At 42.2% G+C, this 23,898-nt stretch overlaps 2 protein-coding genes across 3 annotated transcripts; one reads left to right on the top strand and one right to left on the bottom strand.

Moving 5' to 3' along the window:
• Positions 1-137: 137 nt before the first annotated feature.
• slc7a7 (solute carrier family 7 member 7) lies at positions 138-17,243 on the bottom strand. Of its 2 annotated transcripts, XM_003227500.4 has the most exons (11): positions 16,640-17,243; positions 16,412-16,474; positions 14,758-15,330; positions 9,534-9,659; positions 8,212-8,356; positions 7,332-7,455; positions 6,589-6,692; positions 5,068-5,164; positions 2,950-3,099; positions 2,106-2,289; positions 138-813 (listed from the first exon to the last, which is right to left on the bottom strand). In XM_003227500.4, exons 3-11 carry the CDS (start codon positions 15,269-15,271, stop codon positions 731-733), a joined length of 1,527 nt encoding a protein of 508 aa, XP_003227548.2. In that variant the 5' UTR covers positions 15,272-15,330; positions 16,412-16,474; positions 16,640-17,243; the 3' UTR covers positions 138-730. The 2 variants fall into 2 exon arrangements, with proteins under 2 accessions (XP_003227548.2, XP_062840309.1); XM_062984239.1 differs by having other exon boundaries at positions 16,412-17,243.
• Positions 17,244-17,833: 590 nt separating this feature from the next.
• Positions 17,834-23,165, top strand: mrpl52 (mitochondrial ribosomal protein L52). The gene is made up of 5 exons (XM_016997452.2): positions 17,834-18,026; positions 20,329-20,413; positions 21,413-21,480; positions 21,648-21,712; positions 23,006-23,165. The coding sequence occupies exons 1-5, from the start codon at positions 17,969-17,971 to the stop codon at positions 23,150-23,152; spliced, it is 423 nt and encodes a 140-aa protein (XP_016852941.2). The 5' UTR covers positions 17,834-17,968; the 3' UTR covers positions 23,153-23,165.
• Positions 23,166-23,898: the final 733 nt, after the last annotated feature.

Below are 23,898 nucleotides of genomic sequence, written 5' to 3'. Positions count from 1 at the left end.
GCATTAAGGCAGCATCCCGTCTCTGTATGCATTGAGCTACGCGCATCTCACTCCAGAAATAATTTTCTCTATATATAAAATGACTCTGTGTAGCTCATTTTCATTGAAAGGCCATAATTCAACAGGCAAAGAAAGAATTTAACAAAAAATGATGTTTTATTGGCTGTGTTCCCCTAATACCAGTTGTAAACTCTTTCCACTTCTGTCTTGTTTCTGGATTTTCTGGAAGGCACCAGGCTGCCCCCTTCTGGAAGCATCATCTAGGTGGGAAAGGAGGTAAGGTGTATTGCGAGAGAAGATGGCAGCAAACCTAGTTGTGTGACATACTGCCATAGGTCATCACGAGCCATTTAGAACTTGTGATGGGGAAAATGGCTTTCATGGATTACAACTTCCAGGAACTGCAATCCAAAAAGTAACTTTCTTATAATCTCTCCATTTGTAATCAAGCATAATCCAGCAATGGTAATTGTGAGCCGTTGCAGACTACTGTTTTTTAAAATCCCTGGGAAAACCTATGGAGTGCTGATGGTTTATTGAAACTCCTGCTGATGTGGGTCCTTGTGCACCAAAGAGAGAATGGAACACATTTTCAAAAAGTCCCAGAGATGCTGCAGCAGCTGCCACCCCAGTTTCCAACAAAATCGGAAACAATAAATTAAGAGTTCTCAGAAGAGTCCATTGCATGAGAAGAAGGGAGAAGCCAGTCTCCCTGATAACTCTGTCTCCATCACTGAGACTTTACTTCATTGTCAGGATCCATCTCCGTCAAGACAGACAAGGACACAATCTGAATGAAACGTGTGACAGAGGCTGTGAGAAAAATAGAATAAGTTCACTGGTTAGCAGAAAAGGCAAAGAACAAACGTATCTGAGAGAGCAGCCATAATAATAATAATAATAATAATAATAATGATGATGCTTTATTTTTGTATCCCGCCACCATCTCCCCAAAGGCACTCAGGGTGGCTAACATGAGGCCAAGCCCAAAAGAAAAGGTGTAAACAAGTTAAAATATATAAAACAAAACAATAAAATAATAATAGTATACTACCAAATAAAATGGATATAAGCATAATTATACAAATAAAACCATGGAAGTAAGATAAAAATCATGAAAACAAGTTCACCACCAAGAAATAAAATTGGGCGGAGGGGGTCAGAACAAAGTGCATAATAGCTAGACTGTTTAATATGAGAGACATCAGTCAGGCTGTAGCTGGGATAGTGAAGCAAAATCTAGGGACAAAGTACAATAAGCTCACAGAGACCAGCACTTTTCTAGATGTTATACAGCTAGACCTCTCTTCATGCCTCAGAATTGACTAGAGCTGATAGGAGTTGCAGTCCCAACAATATCTGGAAGGCCACATGTTCCCCATCCACGGACTGAAGGATTTCCCTATCCACAAAAATGTGAAATTCCAATCCTGTGTTTGAAATAACTGGGCAGATCTTTGCCTCTTCCAACTTTGCTTGCAGAATTTATTATCTTGTAGAACTCTGTTTCTGCTATCCATGGAGAAGGGACAAAGCAATGGTGCCCTGGTTAAAAGGGATCTTAATCATCTTTATTTGTATCCTGCTTTTCTCTCATAAAGGTACTCAACGCGGCTTACAACATTAAAAGCAATACAAGTCCTGTCAATTCTGAGTTTTAAAGAATAAAGGTATTTGTTGTTGTAATATGAAAAAAGAACTAGCATAGAGAGGTCTAGAGGGTGAAGCATATGATACTAGCATTCTTTGTGACTAGATTGGGATAGACTGGAGGTCATCTATTTTTCCTTTTTTTTTTAAAGAGAAGGGTGTATAAAAGAGAAGGCACAGTAATGTTACATGGAAATGAAGTGTGTATAAGTATGAGCACCAACGGAAAATAAGTGGAAGCAAGATGTTGTAATGCTGAAACAATTAAAAAAAGGGGGGGGGGGGGGGGAAGCAATGCAAGTCCAAAACAATCAGCATATATAACACATAAAACCATCTATAAAATAAAACATAAATAAGCAGTTAAAACCAAATGCATTATTGTAGAGTCTTGTCAGATCATATTGCAGTATGTTTGATAGAGATAATATCAGGGAAATGACACCATCACTCACCTGCAATCCGACGTAGGCACAGCGGTCTTTTGTCTTCAGGTACTCGCACCACCAGGTAATAGACAGGGAGGCCAGAAACCGCAATTGCGATGCCAATGAGAGAGTTGATGATGTCGGTGTAGAGGGGGACCGCTACCAGGAAGATGGTGCAAAAGCAGAAGATAATGGGGAAGATGATGCTCAGCTGGTAAGGAGAGAAGAGAACATAAAGAAGGAACTGAAAATTGTGCCCAAGCCCTTGGAAGTCGGGCTCACTATTTCAAAAGGATGCTCGAAATAAGGCAGAAGGCAGACACTCCACCAAGGAGAGAAATCATTAAGAATCTGCAGAAAATAGGGTGAAGTCTATCATGTCAACACGGGCAATTCCCATGTTAACACTTGCCTGTTGTTCAAAAAAACAATAAGTGGGAAGTTTGTCCCAAAATACTCTCTCAGGTACATGGGGACATTCTGCCACAGTTCACAAATGGAACTAACCCAAAATCATATCCTGTTTTTCAAAAAGATCTCCTGGGCCTAAATGGGCGGACGGTCCATGCCTATACCTTTATCCAGTCTTATTTTACAGCCAAAGAGGAGAATTATTATGCACATACATCCCAGATAATTTTTGAACCTTCATCTGACCCCTGAGAGTCCACCACAGCATAACCAGTAATGAAGAATCTCTAGTTTAAAAGCATACAGAGAAAAGTAGCTGCCTACCCCTGTGTTAAAGTAAAAGTGTGTGAACATCTTAGGAGATCCTGAGAAGGTAGTCTGCTTTGTACATTTTAACAGAATTGGGAGGGAGGCTTCTATGTTCCACATATAAACTTGATATTGTTTCTTCTCTCCCTACCTTGAGGGGTCGTTCTTTGGACGGTTCCTTCCAGCGCAGGTAGAGTTGCCCTGCAATCGACAGCCCCACAAAGAACCAGTAGCTGAAGCTGTAATAGTTGATCAGCTGGAAGATGTCATTTACACACAAATAGACCAGAGACATGGCACCCTGCAGAAAACGTGAGACAAATGGAGCAAGGCCCACGCAGCGTTACTAGAATAAACTCTTCTGCCTTCCTGTCAGCTCACACTCCGCCTACACTTCTGCATGAACTCGGAATAGCAACCCTGTCAGTGAGACTCGTGAAATAGATAATGGAGTCTATGAACCCAGTCCTCACCAAGACTGGGACCACCCACACGCATCTCCCTAGGAAAACCCACAAGTATTCCTGAAATTGTTGCTTTGTGTTATTTTAGGTGTTGCCTCATTATACTTGACCTCGTTCTTCCTTCCTGGGCTCTCAGACAGCAGCTGCCATGGTGGTTTCTAACAGAGAAACCTTCTTAACAGCAGCTCAGACCTGCTTTCTCAGTAATGTAATGGTATCTAGACCACAAACAGGTCACATCTGGCTCTTGGATGTCTTGAGCATGGACCACTGGGTGTTTGGGACCTGAAATTCCCAGACACACTATAAAGACTGGCGGGAATAAGATTGCAAGGAGAAGACCCTTCACCTTTTTCTCTATCCCTATTACATTCCAGTCTGCTCACCAAACAGCTGTTTGTTGAGTGAGCCAGAGTTCAATTTTAGGATGGAAGAAGGTGGACCGGGAGAAGTTTGCCCAAAACATACTGATGCAAAGGACAAGATTTCACACACACACACACACCCTATATTCCCAACACAGGAACCATTCTGCTACTTCAGAACTGGTGGGGAGACATAAAGGGGCAGCAAACTAACCAAACAGGTTAAGGACAAGATGGGTCGCATACACATTTCTGCTCTCTAAGTTCTTGCAGCTTGACTCTTGCCTATCTGTTCCAGTGTTCATTGCCTCATCCCGCTTTTCTGGCTGGAGCCAGCTCCTAGTTCTCACCCTCCTTCCCTTGTAGAACAGCATGCCCTCCAACTATCCCCATATGGCAAGGACCATCCTGATTAATCCTCTGTCATCTGACTTTTCAGTTTTTCAAAAATATATCCATTTATTTCCCTTCCTCCCCTTGTGTTCTTTGCTTCCTTCAACTGCTGTAAACTGGGTTCAAAGTGCAAAAGTATCTTAGCTTTGATTAATTTAACAGTGGAAAGAGGAGAAGGCTTAATCCTGCCTTTCACAGGAGTCTTAGGCAAAAGCAAATTGCTGCAGCCTCTCCTAGCTTGTGTCTTCTTCCTCATTAATCACTTTTGTCATCTTTACCACTCTCTAGTGATACATGGTCACAAAGGTCCCAGTTCTCATCTGGGAAATGCTGAGGGGCATGGAACAATTCTTTGGACACCTATGCATAGGCCCTGATCCACTGTCCAGCAAAGTATGAAGTACAATTGAGCAAAAAAAATACCTCTCACCTCTGAGTCCGAGTATTGGACTGCTTTAAAGAATGTTTAATTGCTGACACATCAAGTTTCCTAATTTTTTAAAAGTTTCTGTCCTCTATAGTAGAATCTAAAGCTATGTCACCTGGGTGTAAGTTCCTACAGCTACCAGAAAAATGTTGGGAAGGAATGCACTAAGAGCGAATATAATTTTCTAACATTATTTCCTATGCAAAGGAATGCCACTGTGATTATCATACTAGCCAACATCAGTTTTGTAAAGGAAAAGTATATTGTCTTTTTTCAAATGTGCTGCTCTATTATTCTATTATTTATTAGCAAGATTTCTATTCTATCTTTCCTTCTGAAATCCACATAAACAACTTGCACATGTCCACCCCTGCTGTTGACACCGAGGGATTCATTTCTTAGTAAAAATGAACCAAATAGTCATTTTAATCTAAGAAATAAAGGTTGAAAATTTAGTCAACTACTCATTAGAAGATCTGCAGGCTTGCTTCCCTTCTGTGTGAGTTGTCTAATTCCTGCCTGAGCAAGTTATTGAGCAAACAGAGATGCTTTAAAAGACTGCCCCCCCCCTCCCCACACCATGAAGACCGGTCCTCCTCCTCTTGTCCCATGGGACTTACATTAAAGAGCAAGGCTGGCACAGGAGTGAATCTCCAGACATGAATCATGCAGATGGAATCTGGCAGGTGCCCCTCCCGGGAGCCAACAAAAAACAACCTGTGGAAAGTGAGCAAGTATGAGGGAAAGTATGGCTCAAATAGAAAATAAACTTACTGATTAAGACCAGCTTGTAAATTCAGAGGGGAAAGGGCACGCTTATGCAAAATGCTGTCATGTGCCATCAAGATGGCTTTGACTTATAGCAACTTTATTAATGTGAAATCTCCATGTGCCCTGCTCAGGTCTTGCCAGCTCAAGCCTATCAACCCATTTGTATGGTGGTCTTTCACTTTGTCTACTGCCTTCAGCTTTTTCCAGCACTTTTTCCCATATTACATGATGTGTCCAAAGTAGTGATAGCCTCCATTTAGTCATTTTGGCTTCTAGATAAAGTTCAAGTTTAATTTGTCTTCAGAAGGAACTAGGAGCAGGGCCTTCTCAGTAGCTGCTCACAAACTTTAGGACTCTCCCTAGGAAAACTAGGATGATTTTCTTCTTGCATCAGCAAGTTAAAGCAGTCTTATGCCATCAGGCTTTTAGAAACTGAGTGGGATGGGCTTGTAATGGTATGCTGTGGTTTGTATATAATATTTTAGTGAATTTTAACATATTTAAACAACTGCAAACAACCAAATGAATCAAACACTGAAAGATTATAACTCACACCAAGCTCTGGATCACACTTACTTGCTTACTGATGTGTGTATTTATTTCTATCTGTTTTTCCCCTCCTCCTAAATATGGGACTCAAAGTGGCTTGATAGGATGAGAAAACTTTGGCCTTTCAGATATTTTTGATGTGGAAAGCATCTAAAAGACTCAAAAGCCTTGTTAAGGGATCGTGGAACTTGTGATGCAAGGATCTGGAGGCCAAAGATTTCCCACCTATACTGTATAAGAAAATGCAAACTATGTTAATTTCGTACTGAATGAATAGCTATATATTTAAATGCTTTATTAGTTTTAGCTGTGTTTTGAACTTCTAGGCAGATATGGAGCTGGGACCAACTAACCATCTTCAGTACTAGGTGATCTGTGGGTCAGTGTAAAGCATTTATTTCCTTGTTGCTATATACCATTGGCCATGGGATATGGTACTTTTGTAAACAACATTTCAATTTTAAAACAGATAAACAATCGCAAATTCAAAATTTCCACAGAATTTCCCTGATATGGCACTGTTTTTTTTTTTCATCCAGATGGCTGCTGTTTGTACAAAATGGTCTCCAAAAACAGTGGTTCTTAACCTGTGGGTCCCTAGGTGTTTTGGCCGACAACTACCAGAAATCCCAGCCAGTTTACCAGCTGTTAGGATCTCTGGGAGTTGAAGGCCAAAACATCTGGGTTCCCACAGGTTGAGAATCACTGTCCTAGGGGATACCAACAAAAGTGAGAATATTTCAAAAATGTTTAGAGAATCCTAAGGCAAGGGAAACATATATATGGAAAAATAGAAAGAAGGAGAAAGAGAGATTTATTACCTGGAAGCTGCTAAGATAGATGCATTAAGGCCTCCTAAACAGGACAAGGCTACAGCCAGCGGGATGACCCATTGCATAGCTCCAAAAACCTGATTGCCAAAAGTCTGGAAGGAAGAGGAGAGGAACACCAAATGAGCTGGTCATAAGAGGTGAGGAATGTGCAATTCCAAGCACATATGTACCCCACCCAGACATTTCTGTACCAGCAAAATAATATTGGATGCCACCTGCAAGCCCCCAGGAGTGGTGAACCAATGTTTAAATAGGTTGCAGGGCCCTCATCTGCCACACTGTTAAGTGTCTTTTTTTTTCAATCCTCCAAATTTCTGGCTATTTTTGCTTTTGTTTCCATCACCCCAATTTCTGACATTTTAGACATCCCTTGCAGTTTCCATAGGATTCCATTGAAGAAACCTTGCCCTTGAAGCATCCAAGGTTGCCCATCCCTGCAGTATGACATTATTTCTTTCTTTAGTACGGATGGAACTTCCATCAGCCTCAGCCATAAGGGCACTGGTATGGGATGATCAGAAGCAGTTTTAAAACACTTACACCAGCACACTTCCTCCTACCTCTCCTGTAATGAACGTATCAGCCAAGAGAATACATATTGCACTACAATAACAGTAACTAATAAATTGGTACGAGGTTCTTTCACACTGTAGTAATCCTTTACTTTTTTCACAAAGGAGCTTTCAGTGAAGAAAGATATCAGACAGAAGGCAAAGAGGAATGATACTAACCACTGCCACAGCATCACTTGCCAGTATCTCCATTTTGCTCAACACAGTGTAATAGGCCACGTTGGTCATGATGTATATCACAGTGACAATAGGCATGGAGATGCCAATGGAGAGAGGAAGGTTTCTGAAGAATAAAAGAGACAGAAAATGTATACCAGAGAATGTATACCCTTCCAACATCCCAATCACACTCAGGGCTACACGGTTCTTGTGAATATTTCCTTCAAAAAAACCCCTCATCATTCTCTACTGCTCTCTGATTACTTGCATTATGCTCTCATTCACTGATTTTTAATCAAATACATATCAGTAGATTTCCACCTATGTTTTTTCTCTGCAGATGCCAATACATTTTATTCTACAAAATGTCTGTTTCACCACTTGAGCTCAAAAAAGAAATGCAAGCAATCCTAAATTCTATTCAAAAATCTTCTAACTCTGTTGTAATGCCCAATGTTGGACTCTAGATGGTAGCCATTCTCCACATGAGCCAATTTCCGCCTGTGTTAAACAAAGCCTACTGATGTGAATAACACTAGGGAAATCTATTGTTAGGAATCATGAGAGTTGTCAGGGATAGTGAGACTTTTACAAGGCCTTCTCTATCAAAAATAAAAAATGTGTTGGTGCTTCACCAAACTTCAACACTCGGGATTCCATAGCATTGAGCCATGGCAGTTAAAGTGGTGTCAAACTGCATTAAGCCTATAGTATAGATGCACCAATGGTACGGTATTAGTAATACTGCTGTTCCTCGGGGACATCAATGGCATTGTCTAATATGATCTGGCTTCATTTCAGGCCACTGTGACCTCAAACAGAAATAAAAACAATGTATCTACAACTAACTACAACATTCTCACACAGTTCATGCTCTGACCTTTCAGGGTTTTTAATTTCTTCTGTGACAAAGTTGAGGGTGTCCCATCCAGAGTAAGAGAAAAGTGCCGAGTAGAGTGCCAATGCAATGTCTCCAACATTCCAAGAGGAGCCTTCGAACGAGTCCGCAAAGTTCTCAGAATGTCCTGTGAGGGAAGATATCAGTTCTCGTAAATTAGTAAATCACCCAATGTCATCGTCATCGTTGCCATGGCTTGATGGCTTGCCACTGGATGTGTGTGGGAACTGGCTCTAATGAAAAGTACTGTGCCTGAGAAAATGTAAAATAGTGTTCTCACATAATCACAGAACTGGAATAGCACCAAGACTGCTCTTTTAAGGGTGCACTTCCAGTTCTGTCCAACCCTCTGCCAATGCAGAAGCCCACATCTAAAACATCCCTAAGAGGGATCCAACATGATGCGGTGGTTTGAGTGATGAGCAACAACCCTGGAGACCAGTATTTGAATCCAGAAACAGTCACAGAAACCCATTAAGTGATCTTGGGCAAGCCATGTGCTCTCAGCCTCAGAAGAAACCAAAGGGAAATCCCCTTCTTGAATAAGTCTTGCCACGAAAATCTGATAATAGGGTTGCTGTCAGAAAATAGAGTTGCTGTCAGTCAGAAAATACTTGAGGGCATACAACAAAGAAGTGACCATCCAACCACTGTTTAGAATTCGCGGTGAAGGAGCCCATAATCTTCCAGAATAGCCTACTTTATTGTTAAACAACAATTGCCTAATGGAAGTTCTTCGTAATGTATAGTTGGAAATGCATTTCTTGTGATTTGAATCCATTAACTCAAGTATTATTTTCTGGAGAAGCCAAAAACGGATCCAATCAATCTTTTACAAAACAACTCAAGTTATGTAAAGATGGTTGTCATATTACCACCCAGCCTGCAAGCTATACTTACCCAGTCCCTTCAACTTTATAGGGTTTGGTTTCCAGATTTGTTTACCATAATATCACTTTTAAACTACAGAATCCAGAGCTTGGTACCTGCTGTGGCAAGATGTCAATGACATCCATTCAAACATGCAGGTCACCACATTACAGTCACTAAGGGGTGTATAAGCAAGTCCCAAAACCTAGAGAGGCAGAAAACACACCTGGGAACCTGCATTAGGATCTGGATTCAATTCTCACTTCATAGCTTGGGGTGGGTGATTCTCAGTTTTTTCTCTGAAATGGCCTGAAACACAGACCTCACAGGACTGGTAGGTTGAAACACACTAAAAGTTGAGATGAACTCCATACTACTAGAAATCAACCTGAAGGAGAGCAAATCTGAAAAATATAGGTATGGAAGTTTAGTACCTTGTGCAATTTGGATGATGCCAGCAATGATGACAGCAATGAGAGCGAGCAGCTTGGCATAGGTGGACAGATCCTGAACCCGAGTCCCCCATTTCACATAGGCACAGTTCACAAAAGTGAGCAAGCCTAGAAGGGAGAACAAAACACAGTTCACAAAGGTGAAGAAATACTCTGAGACAAAGTATCCAACGACAGTATCAGCTTCCCCCTTGAAACACAGAAGTCTAAATAAGAAAATATTAACTGAATCTTCCCCCATCACCGATCCCAGTCCCAAGATTTTGGAGCCAAAGTATAAAACCTCAGTACAACCACTTGCAATGTTACAGGGGATGGGTCCTGATGATGGCACAGGGGGCAGGCTCTGGTCATGTTATCACATTAAAGATCAACCAAGTCACTATTAACATTAAAAAACAAATCTAAAATAAGAAAATATTGGCTCTAACATCTGGGAAGTTTATTTAATACCCATACATTTACACATTTGTCAATGGCTGGTCATGAAAAATAGTGAGGAATGGGATTGTAATTGCTTCAATTACAATCCATTTAAGTAATAATGAGCTGCATATCAATTACACGGGGAAACCATAATGAGGCAGAAAATGAGACACAAGCACCAGGACACAAGCAATTCCCAGTGTCTAGACTGCCTTCTCTAACCTCGTTGCTCTCCAGGTTGACCTAGATCAAAGTACACTGGAGGCAAGGCCCACCCGCCTCCACCAAACACCCTTATCATGGGATACTTTCAAATACAGTTATTTGTTTATATGAGATTAAGGATGTATATGCAGAAGAGGTTAGAACGCTGCCATGTCTGCTTTTCATGAGGGCATTTAGCCCGCTTCTCAGCAGTGCAGCTAACAACATTACTCCTGTTTATATTGATGCCACAGATTACTAATGTGAGCCATATGAGCCTATCTACTGAGGACTGGATCATTTAAACTACATATTCCACCAGGTTTCTATTTCTTGGTCATACTGGCAAGAGGGAGTTAATGCTGAGATGGCCATTAGCAGTCAGGATGGTTGGATGAACGGAAGAGATGCAAACAAAGTAACGATTGGGAAAGTTGAATTTTTAGTCTATGACTCATAGTATGCCTGGTAACCACCACTGGCGCAAGAAGGCCATAGAGTTGTACTGCAGGAGCTTGAAAATATCAGAAATGAATATTTTGTTAGACATGGATAAATTAAACTGTGGATACGGGGGATTGAACTGTAATGTTTTAAAATGCTGTTGGCCCACCTTGGATCCTGCATAGGAAGGAAGGTGGGATATAAATAAAATATAAGCAGTCCCTAAGTTACAAACATGATAGGTTCTGTAGGTTTGTTTTCAAGTTGAATTTATATGTAAGTTGGAACAGGTACATTTTAAGGATAATATCTATATTTAAATATAGATATGAGTCAAATATCTATATTTTTTAGCTTTGGGTAATGTAAGGAATGGTAAACACCCGTGTGGTATTTGTTTTTCTGTCTGCACTCCTGTTCAGAAGATTTCACCTCACTTTCTGTCCCTGTGATAATTGGATTTTGAAAAATTTGGCTTGTTGTGGAAACATGGATTGGTGGTAAAGCTTCAGTGGAGACACCTTTTCCCCATGATAACTCTTTCAGGAGTGCATTTCCATTCTGAAGGGTAGAGTTCTCTCACTTCCTGTTGTCTCAGTCCCCTGGACTTTCCACAGATGTATAAACCTCCCTTGCTTAGTTTTCCAACATACCTCACAACCTCTGAGGATGCCTGCCATAGATGTGGGCAAAGCATCAGGACAGAATGCTTCTGGAAAATGGCCATGCAGCCCAGAAAACTCGTAACAACCCAACTTTTAGTTGTTTGTAAGCAGGATGTTTGTAACTCGGAGACTGCCTGTATATGAATGTACTGGTATGGAGCTTTCCCCATTTATGGGAAGCCAGCGTGACCCCCAGAAGGCAGAAATTTGTCCCATAAACCTAGTGTCGTTTCTCCTTCTTTCAGTCAAGAAACTAGGCACAATCCTTCACATGCAAAAACAATAGCAAAGAACAGAATAAAAAGTGAACGAACTCCAAGAGTTAAAACAGAACAGAGGGAGGCAGGCATTCCCAGAAGAATCCTGGCGGGGGGGGGGGGGGGGGGGGAGAGAGAGAGAGAGAGACAGAGAGAGAGACAGAGAGACAGAGAGAGAGATATTGAAGTCATTCTCTGATCCTTTTTCTGCCTTCTCTCCCTTTCTTTTATATACTATCAGAGTCTAACCTTGATCTTTATTCCTGGAACAAGTTGTTGTGACTCAAGGGGCTAATGAGGGATCCGGCTTAGTGCCAGACATCCAATCCAGGGTAGGGCGGCATGGGAGTGAGGAGATGGTGTGTGATCAAAGCAAAGGCTATACTTACCTATTCATACACACACCAGCTTCAGCTACTCTTCCTAGTTCCAAGTCCAGGGTACAATTTTTCTATGGGGAGGGGAGGAAAGGGGAAATTGGGGACGCCTCAAAAACACCACTCAACTTCTCTATAAACAAGGCAATAAATTCCACACTCTTATCGGACTTGGAACGTGCTCAGAACCAAGAAATCACGGCTAACATAAACTCTGCTTGTTTCCTCATGGCTCTGGCAATTCTTCAAATAATATGCCATTTCTGGACATGATCTCAGGCTTCCTTTTGTGGCAATGCCAAGTTCCCATCTCTTCCTGTGCTACCTGCTCCTCTATCAATCATTTCAGTTGCATGGACTTCAGCTATAAGTGGAAGCGCAGGGCTCTAAGCAATAACTTTCAATTTTATTACTTTCAATGTTTTTAAATGCATCCATGGGTTGCCAGTTATGTTGAATTTTAAAGTTCATTTACAGTGTTCCCTCACTTATCGCTGGGGTTAGGTTCCAGGACCACCCGCAATAAGTGAAAATCCGCGAAGTATGGATGCTAAATTTATTTTAATATTTATACATTATTTTAGTAGTTATACACTATTTTAAGTCTTTATAAACCAATCGTGTGTTGATAAATCACCTCCTTCTCCTCCCGTTGCTGCTTGGGCTCCTTTTCTCTCCCTATGGCTTCTCCTTCCTCCCCTCCTTAGGCTGTAAATTGTAATTTTTATGATTTATAATAGTCTTTTAGAGTTTATTGAAAAACCGCAAAACAATGAATCCGCAAAAAGTGAACGGCGAAGTAGTAAGGGAACACTGTATTTGCAAATTCCCAATGCCAATGGGAGCTTTATGCATAATCAAAGAGCTTTTCTCTTGACAAGTGAGGTGAGGGTCAATTTGCAAAATGAAGTCACCAGTTTTGGGATCCTATCTTGACAATGATTTTCCAGACAAAACAAAGATTTTGGCGAAATAATGGTTAAGGACAATATCTATGAGCTATCACTGATGAGAAGAATCTCAGCTCAGCCAAAAACTTTGAGGGTAGCCTCAAGAAATGTTCCCAGTCTCTCAAACTCAGCATCCACATTTCTAAAATGGGAATAATAACCAGAGCTAGAAAAGATTGCTCTTCTAGACTACAATACTCAGAATCCCATGAATACACCAATTAGGGATTGTTTTGCAAAAAAAAAAACTTCTTCCAGCTCCAATAATGATGCTGGCCTACTTTTCAGAGCTGTCATTACCAAATTCATACATCTGAAGTATTTGAGGTACTTGGGAATGATGCAGTGTATGGTGGGGGGGGCATATAAATATTAAGTATATTTTATTATTGTTTTTACTCTTCACTCTAAACATTTGCATCCCTCTTTGCTTGAGGGATAGCAATTTCCCTAACCCAGCATATCAGCCCATTTCTCCACCACCACAACCATCTTTCACGTCTGACCCAGAGGCCCCAGGCTTCTTTGGGCAGCGCATTCCTGTGTGTTGCAACAGGCGTGGTTTTGGGGTGAGCCTGACGCTTGCATTTCTCACCAGCTGGATCCAGACAACAGTTGCCGATTCAGCATACTGGCTGGCCCTCAGCTGAAGTCCTCGCTTCCTGATAGAGACCCAGAATTACCCACAGGGAACAAAGAGGAACAGGGAGAGATGCTACATGGAGAAACTTGAGCTGGAGATCACGAGACCATGAGTCAGAAAGCACAATGTGAAAAATAGAGTCCTTCTGAGCATGTGCAGAGTGTCTTTTCCTCCTTGTTGGTTAACTAATGTTTATCCCTGGCATACCAAGGCAACAGGCAGCAGCCTCCAGGCAAGTTTGAAATGTAGGTTCCCAAGCATGCACAGATTTGTATATGCACAACTACTTTTTTTTCCCTTGGGTCACCTTCTGTCACAGAACAAAGGAAACTTAGCTCTGAACTCCTGGTTTCTCTCTAGAGCTCTGGAAGATCAGAAAGGAAGTTTAAGAGGCTGCCACAAAGGGGGATATGAGTTTTGAAGGTTGCCACCTTTCCCTTTAGCAGGATCACTCTATTGCTTCAGGGAGAAATCCAACTGGCAAAACACAACTCTAGTTTGGAAGTACAAGGGGAAAGTTTCACCTGGTTTAGTCTTTTAAAAGGCTCAGAAAATAAACAACTGATAAAAAAAACCCCCACAGGAATCACCATTGAGAGGCTAATCCTGGATATCTGATTCATATGTTCTGGTCAACCAAAGAAACAAGATTAGCCCGAGGGGCTGGGAGCCAGAAATTGATCTAATCTAAGAAACAAACTCATCTATTGCTTAAAGGCAGGGCTTTTTCTCCCAAACCTCAGCAAAGAGCAATGTTAGGAGATCCTTGGGTCTCAGACCTAGTTCTAAAAGACCCAAGAAAAAAGCCTTTTCTAATAAGGTCAAAAAAGTGAGTGCCTTCATGTGTGAGCATAGAGATTCAAAACCATGGCCAAGGAAGGAAAGCATTGCACAGGACGGGTAGGAAGGTCAAAGAAAAGATAAAGGAACAATGACAGATTAGATAAGGGGGGCAAAAAAGAGATTGCCCTTCGACCTTCCGGAAGCTCAAATGAACCTTGGCATTGTAAGAGGCCTTTTCTTTTCAAAAGACCTGCCCTGCCCTACCCCATAGCATAGACTTGCTATGGGATGATGAAGAATTTTGGAAAGTGTGTGTGAAAGAGGACTACAATTCCTAAAATCCCCCGCCGTCAAGCTGTTGGGAGATCCTGGGAACCGCAGTCCAAAAGAGGATGATTTCCTAAATACACCAGTTCACCCAAATCCCCCCCATAGTGCCCCTGCCAATGGTACTCACAGATGCAGGCAGCTGCAAAAAGCCGGCTGGCCAGGTAAGGGGCTTCACAGGAAGGGAAGAAAGGTTGCACCAGGTAGTTGGCAAAGGTAATGGCAATAACCGCTTGGCTGGTAGGTTCGATAATAAGAAGGGATGTCCAGAGCCGGATGAAGGCTGGCAGCTCCCCGAAGGCCTCCAGAATGTAGGCATAGCTGGCTCCAGATTTTTTTATGGTGGTGCCCAGTTCAGCGTAGCAGAGAGCCCCAAAGACGGAAAAAAGTCCCCCAATGGCCCAGACGATGAGGGAGAGGCCGTAAGAGGCGCTGTGCATCAAGACCCCCTTGGGGGAGACAAAGATGCCCGAGCCAATCATGTTGCCCACAATCAAGCTGATCCCGTTGATCAGGGAGATTTCCTTCTTCAGCTTCATCGAGTCTTCGGAGGACTGGTCAGATGAAGTGGTGGTTCCGTTGAGTACCGTCTTGGCCGGGCGGTCATCCTGGACAGCTGCCACAGAGTCTGTGATGTTGGCCATGTCTTGCCAGGGAGATGGGCAGCACAGTCACAAACCTTGCCTCTAGGAGGAACCAGGCCCTGCAAAGTTTGGGGCAAAATTTGGGGACATTATCAGGCAGAGGATCTTCCTCACTTAGGTGAACAGACAATTGGATTGAGCATCCTTTATACTGAATTACAAAACCCCAAATTGCCCATGAATGACACCTTTGCTTTCTGATTATCCAGTGTACACAAATTCTCTTTCACGTACAAAATTATTAATGATATTGTGTAAAAATACCACCAGACTCTAAGTTGTATGAGAAACATCAAAGAATGTTGTGTTTAGACTAGAGTCTTATCTTTAAGGTGTCTCATTGTGTGCAAGTATTCCAAAATACCAAAAAAAAAACCTCATACACTTCTGGTCCCCATTATTTTAGATAAGGGATACCCCACTTGCACTCAGATACTGTAGAGCAGGCAGGGGCAAACTTCCCCCTTCCAGGTATTTTGGACTTCAGCTCCCACAATTCCTAACAGCCTACCGACTGTTAGGAATTTTGAGAATTGAAGTCCAAAACACCTGGAGGGCCAAAGTTTGCCACTGCCTGCTGTAGAGGCAAACATTAAGACTGAAGCACATATATTCCTTTGCCTCCCAAATAGGAGGTATTCAGACCTGGTTTTGAAAAACTGAAAAAAATAAGACACTAACATCTTGATTTAAAAAAAGTATTCGCTGGCAAAGTGATTTAATTTTAGTGGATGCTATCGCTATACCCAAAACGCTGAAATAGACTTATTTGGGTGAACTGAGGCCTTATCTACAATGCCATATGGTGCAGTTTAACTGCATCATATGGCAGTGTAGACTCATATAGTTCAGTTCGATGCAATTAAAATGTATTCTGAAACTGCACTTTGTGGCAGTGTAAATGGGGTCTAAGATTTGGGGAATCAGGTGATAATATTCTGGGTTATTTCCATTCTGTCAAAGGAGAAAGTGTTGCCTAGTAGGTAGAACACAGGAGTTGAGCGTTAACGTTTTGGTGAAAAGAGCACAGCATGGCAAATGATTGAGTGCCCTGAGACATTTAACTTCTTAGCACAGGTATTTGTTAGGAGCAAGCATTGCTGGGGATGATGGGAGAGCTACACTTTGACAGGTACTCACCGGTTTGGTTCGGTTCAGTCACCTTCACTCCAGGTCTGCATCAGCCAACCGGCTCCTTGCCGGCTTAGGAAATAAAGAGAACGAAGTTGTCAGGACAGCACTTTTAACTTGAGGAACTAACCAGGGTTGCAAGGGGGGGCGGAGAGAAGGGGGGGGGGTTATTGGAGGATGAGCCATTGACTAAGTCCAAGGTCCGCTTGGTGCCAGGTGGGGGCAGGGGGAGCCTACCTCCACGACAGGAGATAAGGGGCTGGCAGATCTCCCCATGGCCATGCCCTCTGGGAACAGTAGCAAGCAGCTTCCTCAAGACGACAATGCTTTCTTCCCCTTGGCTCACTTTCTCTCTCAAACAGTAGCTGCAACAGCAGTGTCTCCTTCCCCAAACCATACAGAGTTCTTCCTTGAAGGGAAAAGAAAGGATCAGTCTATACCAAAAGCTTGCTTTTCTCTGCCAGTAAAAAAACATCCATGGAAAATAAAAGGCATCAGCTGTTTCGAGAAGGAAATTGCACCACATCTCTTGATTCCGTAGCAGTTAAGTCTGAAAAAAAATAGGAAAAAATAATTTTAAGTTTTCACATTATATATGTTTATATATCAAGTAACTCAGTTAAAGTTAAAATAAAAGGCATCGGGAAGATTGTTGTGATCTCTGGAGGGTTTTAAGCAGAGGCTGGATGGCCATCTTTTCCTAAATGGCAGAACAAGATTGGACTTGCTGGTCTTGGGGTCTCTTCTGACTCTTATCATAGAATTGGAAGAGAACCCCAAGGGCCATCTAGTCCAACCCCATTCTGCCGTGAAGGAAGACACAATCAAAGCCCATCTACACCAGGCCTGGGCAAACTTGGGCCTCCTGGTGTTTTGGACTCCAACTCCCACCATTCCTAACAGCCTCAGGCCCCTTCCTTTTCCCCCTCAGCCGCTTAAGCGGCTTTCCCCCTCAGCCGCTTAAGCGGCTGAGGGGGAAAAGGAAGGGGCCTGAGGCTGTTAGGAATGGTGGGAGTTGGAGTCCAAAACACCAGGAGGCCCAAGTTTGCCCAGGCCTGGTCTACACTATCCATTTGAAATATAAATGAATTCCCCACTTCAATTTGGGTCCTATTGATTTCCAAGATGGAAATTCAGGAATCCCAAAGTCCCCCAAAACATCTGAAATACAAAACACTTTTGGTCCAAAGCATCTCAGGAAAGGAATACTCCACATCTATATCTTGTATTTATAACAATTATCTATAGCAACTATTCGTGTTTCTGTTCTTATTATTCTCCTGCTACTTCGTTACCAGGGGCAACGGTTTCCTTAGCAACCAATACACAAGATGGCGGCGTATGAACCAAGTCCCGCCCTGCGCTTCAGGTTTATGACCTTTCACGTAACAGAGGCGTAAGGGGAAAAAATGGAGCCTTACGGCCAGAAGCCGCAACACCGACTGAGACACAACGTTTCAAAATGGCGACGCCCTTGGAAGCGTTGCTTTTTAAAATGGCGGCGCCCTGTTCTTTTAAAATGGCGGCCCCCAGTGGTGGTTCTTCCGTACGGATTCTTCAAAACGCATGGGACTGAGCTCGTTTCATGTCGTAAGGATGGCAGTGTGCGTGACCCAGAGGATCGGTATGGATTCATTAGCTGGGAGGGGGGGGGGGGGAGAGAATTGCGTTGTTGGGGAGGGAGAGGGTTAACAAATAAACCTATACTTGTGCGTACACAATAGGAAAACCAAGCTGCGTCTACACTGTAGAATAAATCCAGTTTGATACCGCTTTAACTGCTGTGACTCAGTGCTGTGGAGTCCCGTGAGGTGTAGTTCATAAAGGCCTTTAGCCTTCTCTACCAAAGAGGGTTGAGGCCTCACCAAACTATGGATCTCAGGATTCCATAGCAATGAGCCATGGTAGTTGAAGTGGTTTCAAACCACATTAATTCTACAGTGTAGATCAGGCTTGGGCCCTCCAGGTGTGTTGGACTCTTAACTCCAACAATTCCTAACAGCGGGGAGTTTTCCCCTGCACCCAGAGGCAAGCCCTTCATTGAAATAGAATTAATTATTAATAGTATTTCAAAAGAAACTGTTCAAACCCTTAAAACCAGTTCAAAACCTGTTTATAACTAAAACCACAGTGCCTCCCTGACTTTCTAAAAAACTTCCTGGAACTAAATGACCTTGGCAGTTGTCCTTCAATCAAACATGATTTCTGCTTCTTAGTTATTCAAAGTTGATTATTTTCACAGGTTTTTGGTGTGTCAAGTGATTGTAATTGACTTATATATTTAATTCTCGTCTAATATGTGTATGTTGTTGATCTTAAATCACATTTCTTAAATGCTGTGAGTTGCATTGCGTCTCGGTCAAGATATAAAAGCAGGATGATGATGATGATGATGATGACGACGACGACGACGACGACGACGACGACGACGACGATTATAATGCAGCCCAACTAAAAAATAGTCTTGATGTCTTGATTTTAGGCCTGTTTCTGGGGTTATTTGGGCACTGATTGAGAAAAATAGCATTGGATAGACATCAGCTGTAGTTTTTAAATATTGTTATTATCATGGTTTTCTATGAAGAGTGGTATATGGCATATATGACTATGACTAATGCTGATAGAGGAAAACTGGTGTCATTTTTGGAATCAGCAGGTCAAATAGACCCAGAAACGTGTTGTCAAAGGCTTTCATGGCCGAAATCACTGAGTTGCTGTGAATTTTCCAGGCTGTATAGCCATGTTCTAGAAGCATTCTCACCTGACGTTTTGCCCACATCTAAGGCAGCTAGCAGCCAGGCTTTAAAGCTGCAAGGCTATTCAATGCTAATCAAGCTGGCTAACTGCAACATTCACACTTGCCTCAGGCAGACAAGAGTTCTTTCTCCCACCCTGGACATTCCACAGATGTATAAACTTCACAGAGGTGTGAAGTTTCCAACAAACTTCACACCTCTGAAGATGCCTGCCATAGATGTGGGCGAAACATCAGGAGAGAATGCTTCTGGAACATGGCCATACAGCCTGGAAAACTCACAACCCAGACCCAGAAACATTTGAGGCAGCAAAATGTGTGTTCGCCACTGCTGTGGATACCAAGTCCCAATCCAACCTTCTAACCATTGCACAAGGCCGGTTTTATAATATTTAGTATTATTAGTATTATTGCCAATGAACAAACCTAATGCAGAAGGTGAACCTGCTTTCTTCTGTCACAGAATTAGCATTATATCATGGCTTAGGCCTCGGATCATAGAGTTGGAAGAGACCCCCAAGGTCCAGCCAGTCCGACCCCCTTCTGCCATGCAAGAAAACAATCAAAGCCCTCCCGACAGATGACCCTTGAGTACGCTTATTTATCTATTTGTTTACTGCATTTATACCCTGCCCTTCTCACCCCAAAGGGGACTCGGAGCAGCCTTACAATAGGCAGCAATTCAATGCCACATAAACAAACATATAATAAAATAGTCATATACATTAAAACATAAGATTAAAAACATATAAACATTAAAAGCAATTTTTAAAAACCACATATCTACCTTGCAAGGTTGATGCAGCGGTGATCAATATAATATATGGAAAGCCTGGCTGCTCTGAAGAATATTTAACCCAGTGCAATAAATATATTTGTTAAATGGTCTCCAATCCAAGGGGGAGAAAAGCACTTCATAGAATCATAGAATTGGAAGAGACCTCATGGGCCATCCAATCCAACCCCCTGCCAAGAAGCAGGAAATCACATTCAAAGCACCCCTGACAGATGGCCATCCAGCCTCTGCTTAAAAGCCTCAAAATAAGTGTTCTGAAACAATAGGGAGTGGAACTCTTTTTGCTAAGATCACAAATAGTATTTGGCTTCAAATGGTACCATACCTTGTGATGACTAAATCATGATTTCTCTCTTTCTACATTGATCTGTTTAGGATCTCACTTGGCCAAAATTGCTTCTTCGGCCCGGAGCTTCCATTGCAGTGCTGTTGACCAAGCCGGTGGCGCATGGAGAGTGAGGTGAGCATCAGATAGTGTTGTAGAGTTGGGAAAGGCCTCAAGGGCCATTCAGTCTAACCCCATTCCTCCACGAAGGAAGGCACAATCAAAGCCCTCCTGACAGATGGCCATTCAGACTCTGCTTAAAAACCTCCAGAGAAGGAGACTTCACCACACTCTGATGCAGTATGTTCCACTGCTCTTTATGTCAGGAAGTCCTCCCTAATCTTTAGGTGGACTCTTCTTTCCTGCAATTTGAACACATTGCTTCACAGGTGGAGAGGATAGCTCCAAAGCTCAAGAAAAGGAATACAAAAACAAAGACACCTGCATCATTAATTTTAGGACATGATCTCTTATGGCACTACTACTTTCATTGTCCATCACTAGTATGATGGAAAGGGAAAGATGGGAGTTGCAGTCCAACAACATCTAAAGGGATCATCCGGGTTTAGAAGCATCTTTAGGTAGTAATTGTTACAAATTGATGCTTGAAACCAACAAGTGTGAGGTTCAGACTAGAGAGGGATTGTTCCATGATACGTCAGAAATACCAGTGGAGTTAGATCAGTATTCTTTCTCCTTCTTCTTCTTCTTCATTTTTTGTAGCTGTATTAAAAAATTCTAAAATCAGGACAGTAAATAAAGAGCAACACCCGGAAAGCAGGGAAATTCCAGACAGGAAACAATCAGGGCCAGCTAAGACCTCCCAACAAAAGATTCCCCCAGGCAGGAAGCAGCCAGGCTTTGAAGCTGCAAAGCTATTCAGTGCTAATCAAGGTGTCCAATTGTAACATTCACACTTGCCTCAAACAGAGAAGAGGTCTTTCTCCCACCCTGGACATTGTTCCACGCGTATATAAACCCCACTAGCCTCGTTTCCAACAGGCCTCACAACCTCTGAGGATGGCTACCATAGATGTGGGTGAAACGTCAGGAGAGAATGCTTCTGAAACATGGCCATACAGCCTTGAAAACTCACAGCAACTGTGTATTAATGTGTTTTGTTGTTTGTTGCAGGCAAGGTTTCCCTGTCAACCCTTCGGAATATGGTCCTTTAACAGACCTGCCTGATTGGTCGTTTGCTGGTGAGAATAATGGCTATTTCTATTGTTTTTGTTGTAAGGAAGGTGAATTCTACATAATATTTTGTCTTGTCAAATATACAAAACATCACATTTAGGGTTATTCAGCACAAAGAGCAGCGGTAGATAAGCCATCTTCCCTAACGTCCGTCTTCCTTTTCTCTCCTCAGATGGGCGACCTGCTCCTCCAATGCAAGGTTATCTCCGTCGGAGGGAAAAGAACGCTGAGCTTGCAGTAAGTTGGGATCATACAGCACTTGGGACATCATTTTTCCAAACTGGATGTGTTAGCATGACACCCTTCACTTTTGTAGATATGGTCTCTCTAAGAATCTCTGAGTCTTTTATGTCCAACTTCCAACAGAAGTTTTGACAAAAGTTGATCAAAGCGTTGTGTTGGAAGACCTAAAGTGTCCTAGACAGAATGCCTTTTTTGGAAATTTAGGTCCTCCAGAACATCTTGTATGGTCAGCATCTATTATAGCAGGCATGGGCAAACTTGGGCCCTCCAGGTGTTTTGGACTTCAACTCCCACAATTCCTAACAGCCAGTAGGCTGTTAGGAATTGTGGGAGATGAAGTCCAAAACACCTGGAGGGCCCAAGTTTGGCCATGCCTGTACTATAGAGTCATACTGGAGACTACTGTTAATCATAGTTTGTGCAAAGTCATGCAATATATCTCTGCAGATATGGGAGTTGTAATTTATTAATTGGTAGTTTAGGTACCCGGCAATGCCCAAGTTAGATATTTTATAATGATAAATATTAGTAATTGTTTGGTTTTGGAATTTTATAAATGGTCCCATTAGAAATACACATGGCTCTGTGGATGTAGGATACACACGGGTCTTTGAATGTGAGTGGACTACAACTCCTATCATCCTCTGTCAATCACCCCAAACTCTACAAGTATGTAAAGTGGGTCATGATGGGTATGAGTGTCACATTTGGTCAAGACCCATTGTCAGTGGGGTTTACTGCACTCTGTGGATGTGGGTGGACTATAACTCCCATCACCCTGTCTCAGTTTCCCCTGAAACCCTCCAGTATTTAAAGTTGGTCATGATAGGTGTGTGCGAAATGTGATCTAGATCCATTGTCAGTGAGGTTCACAGTACTCTTTGATTCTGGGTGAACTACAACTCCCATCATGCAGGGACAGCCTCCTCCCAAACCCATCAATATTTTAAGTTTGTTATAATGGACATGTGTTCCAAATTTGGTCCAGATCCATCGTCAGTGGAGTTCACAGTGATCTCTGTATGTGGGTAAACTACAACTCCCATCATGCTTGATCAATTCCCAGTATTTTAAGATGGTCATGGTGGTTATGTGTGCTACGTTTGGTCCATATCTATTGTAGCTCTAGATATGGGAGCCACCCTGAAAAATATATACATACTGTACACACATATTTTGACCTTTATTATATACATTGAAGATAGATAGATAGATAGTATATTTATGTGTTCTCTCATGATAAACACGTTCTCTAAGTTGCAGTATTAACTCATATTTCATCCATAGCGTCGTGTGGTCATGATCTCTGCGGAGATCGATTCTGGGATGGAGAAATGGGAAGCCAAGCAGAGAGAAGAAGAGCAAAAAGCTCAGGAAAAACGACACAAGCGGCTCCAGCCTAAAGGATACTCCATTCCAGAGACCCCCAAATAAATACTTAACTTTGTGCGAGACGTGAAAAGTAGTTCCTTTTTTAAACATTGGAAAAGTTCCCCCTTTCCTCCATACTCTGTGGCCATTTGTCAAGCACTGCGATGTGAAGACATCTTCCTTCTGCCTTTGCTTGGGGCAGCATTGTCGGCTGAGGCCGAAACTTAATGTTTACATTGAGAAAACAGATGATTCCAACGCCTGGCATCCCACGTCTCTCGAGAAGGCTTTGCTCTAAAGAAAATTATGCCCATTTTTCCTTTGCTTTGGACAGATTATTTTTTGGACTGCCAGAAGCTGAGCGATAGTACAAGTTGCAGTCCAGATAGTAACATTCACAACCGCTGGCTGTTTTGGCAGGCTGGGCCACGGATGGCATAGAAAAATACGAATTATTTCCAATTTTACAGCAGCTAACTACGCCTTGGAGTTGAATGTGAGCATGGGTGTCCTGGGCACATCTGCCTACCTCTGGGCAGTCTGCATAACTATTTCATGTGATTGTTGTTTATTGCTTAAGGGTGTATCATAATGCCTGAGCATTCTTTCTAATATGTCTAAGTGCCAGGACTTCACTTTCTTTCCAATATATTTAAATACCAGAATTTAAATTAGCTTTAAGTTGAATTTCCCATTTAATGCATAGATCCTAATGGGTGATAGCCTAGTTTTTTTAGTTTGCACATTGCTATAACTGATATAGATCTCAATTACGTATATTGATAAATATTTCAATTATGGCAATGTCC

The sequence above is a fragment of the Anolis carolinensis genome, chromosome 6 (assembly GCF_035594765.1).
Source record: "Anolis carolinensis isolate JA03-04 chromosome 6, rAnoCar3.1.pri, whole genome shotgun sequence".
Lineage (NCBI taxonomy): Eukaryota > Metazoa > Chordata > Lepidosauria > Squamata > Dactyloidae > Anolis > Anolis carolinensis.
This window is presented reverse-complemented; position numbering and strand designations above follow the sequence as displayed.

Bases quoted from the DNA above. Each gene is read 5' to 3' on its own strand.
- slc7a7 (XM_062984239.1), bottom strand. From the start codon at position 15,271: ATGGCCAACATCACAGACTCTGTGGCAGCTGTCCAGGATGACCGCCCG. The intron at 3,100-5,067 runs GTAAGTCCCATG...CGTTTTCTGCAG, and splicing joins TGCCAGCCTTGCTCTTTAAT to GGTGCCATGTCTCTGGTCTA. The intron at 2,290-2,949 runs GTAGGGAGAGAA...TCTCCTTACCAG, and splicing joins CCAAAGAACGACCCCTCAAG to CTGAGCATCATCTTCCCCAT.
- mrpl52 (XM_016997452.2), top strand. From the start codon at position 17,969: ATGGGACTGAGCTCGTTTCATGTCGTAAGGATGGCAGTGTGCGTGACC. The intron at 21,481-21,647 runs GTGAGAATAATG...TTCTCTCCTCAG, and splicing joins GCCTGATTGGTCGTTTGCTG to ATGGGCGACCTGCTCCTCCA. The intron at 21,713-23,005 runs GTAAGTTGGGAT...TTTCATCCATAG, and splicing joins AAAAGAACGCTGAGCTTGCA to CGTCGTGTGGTCATGATCTC.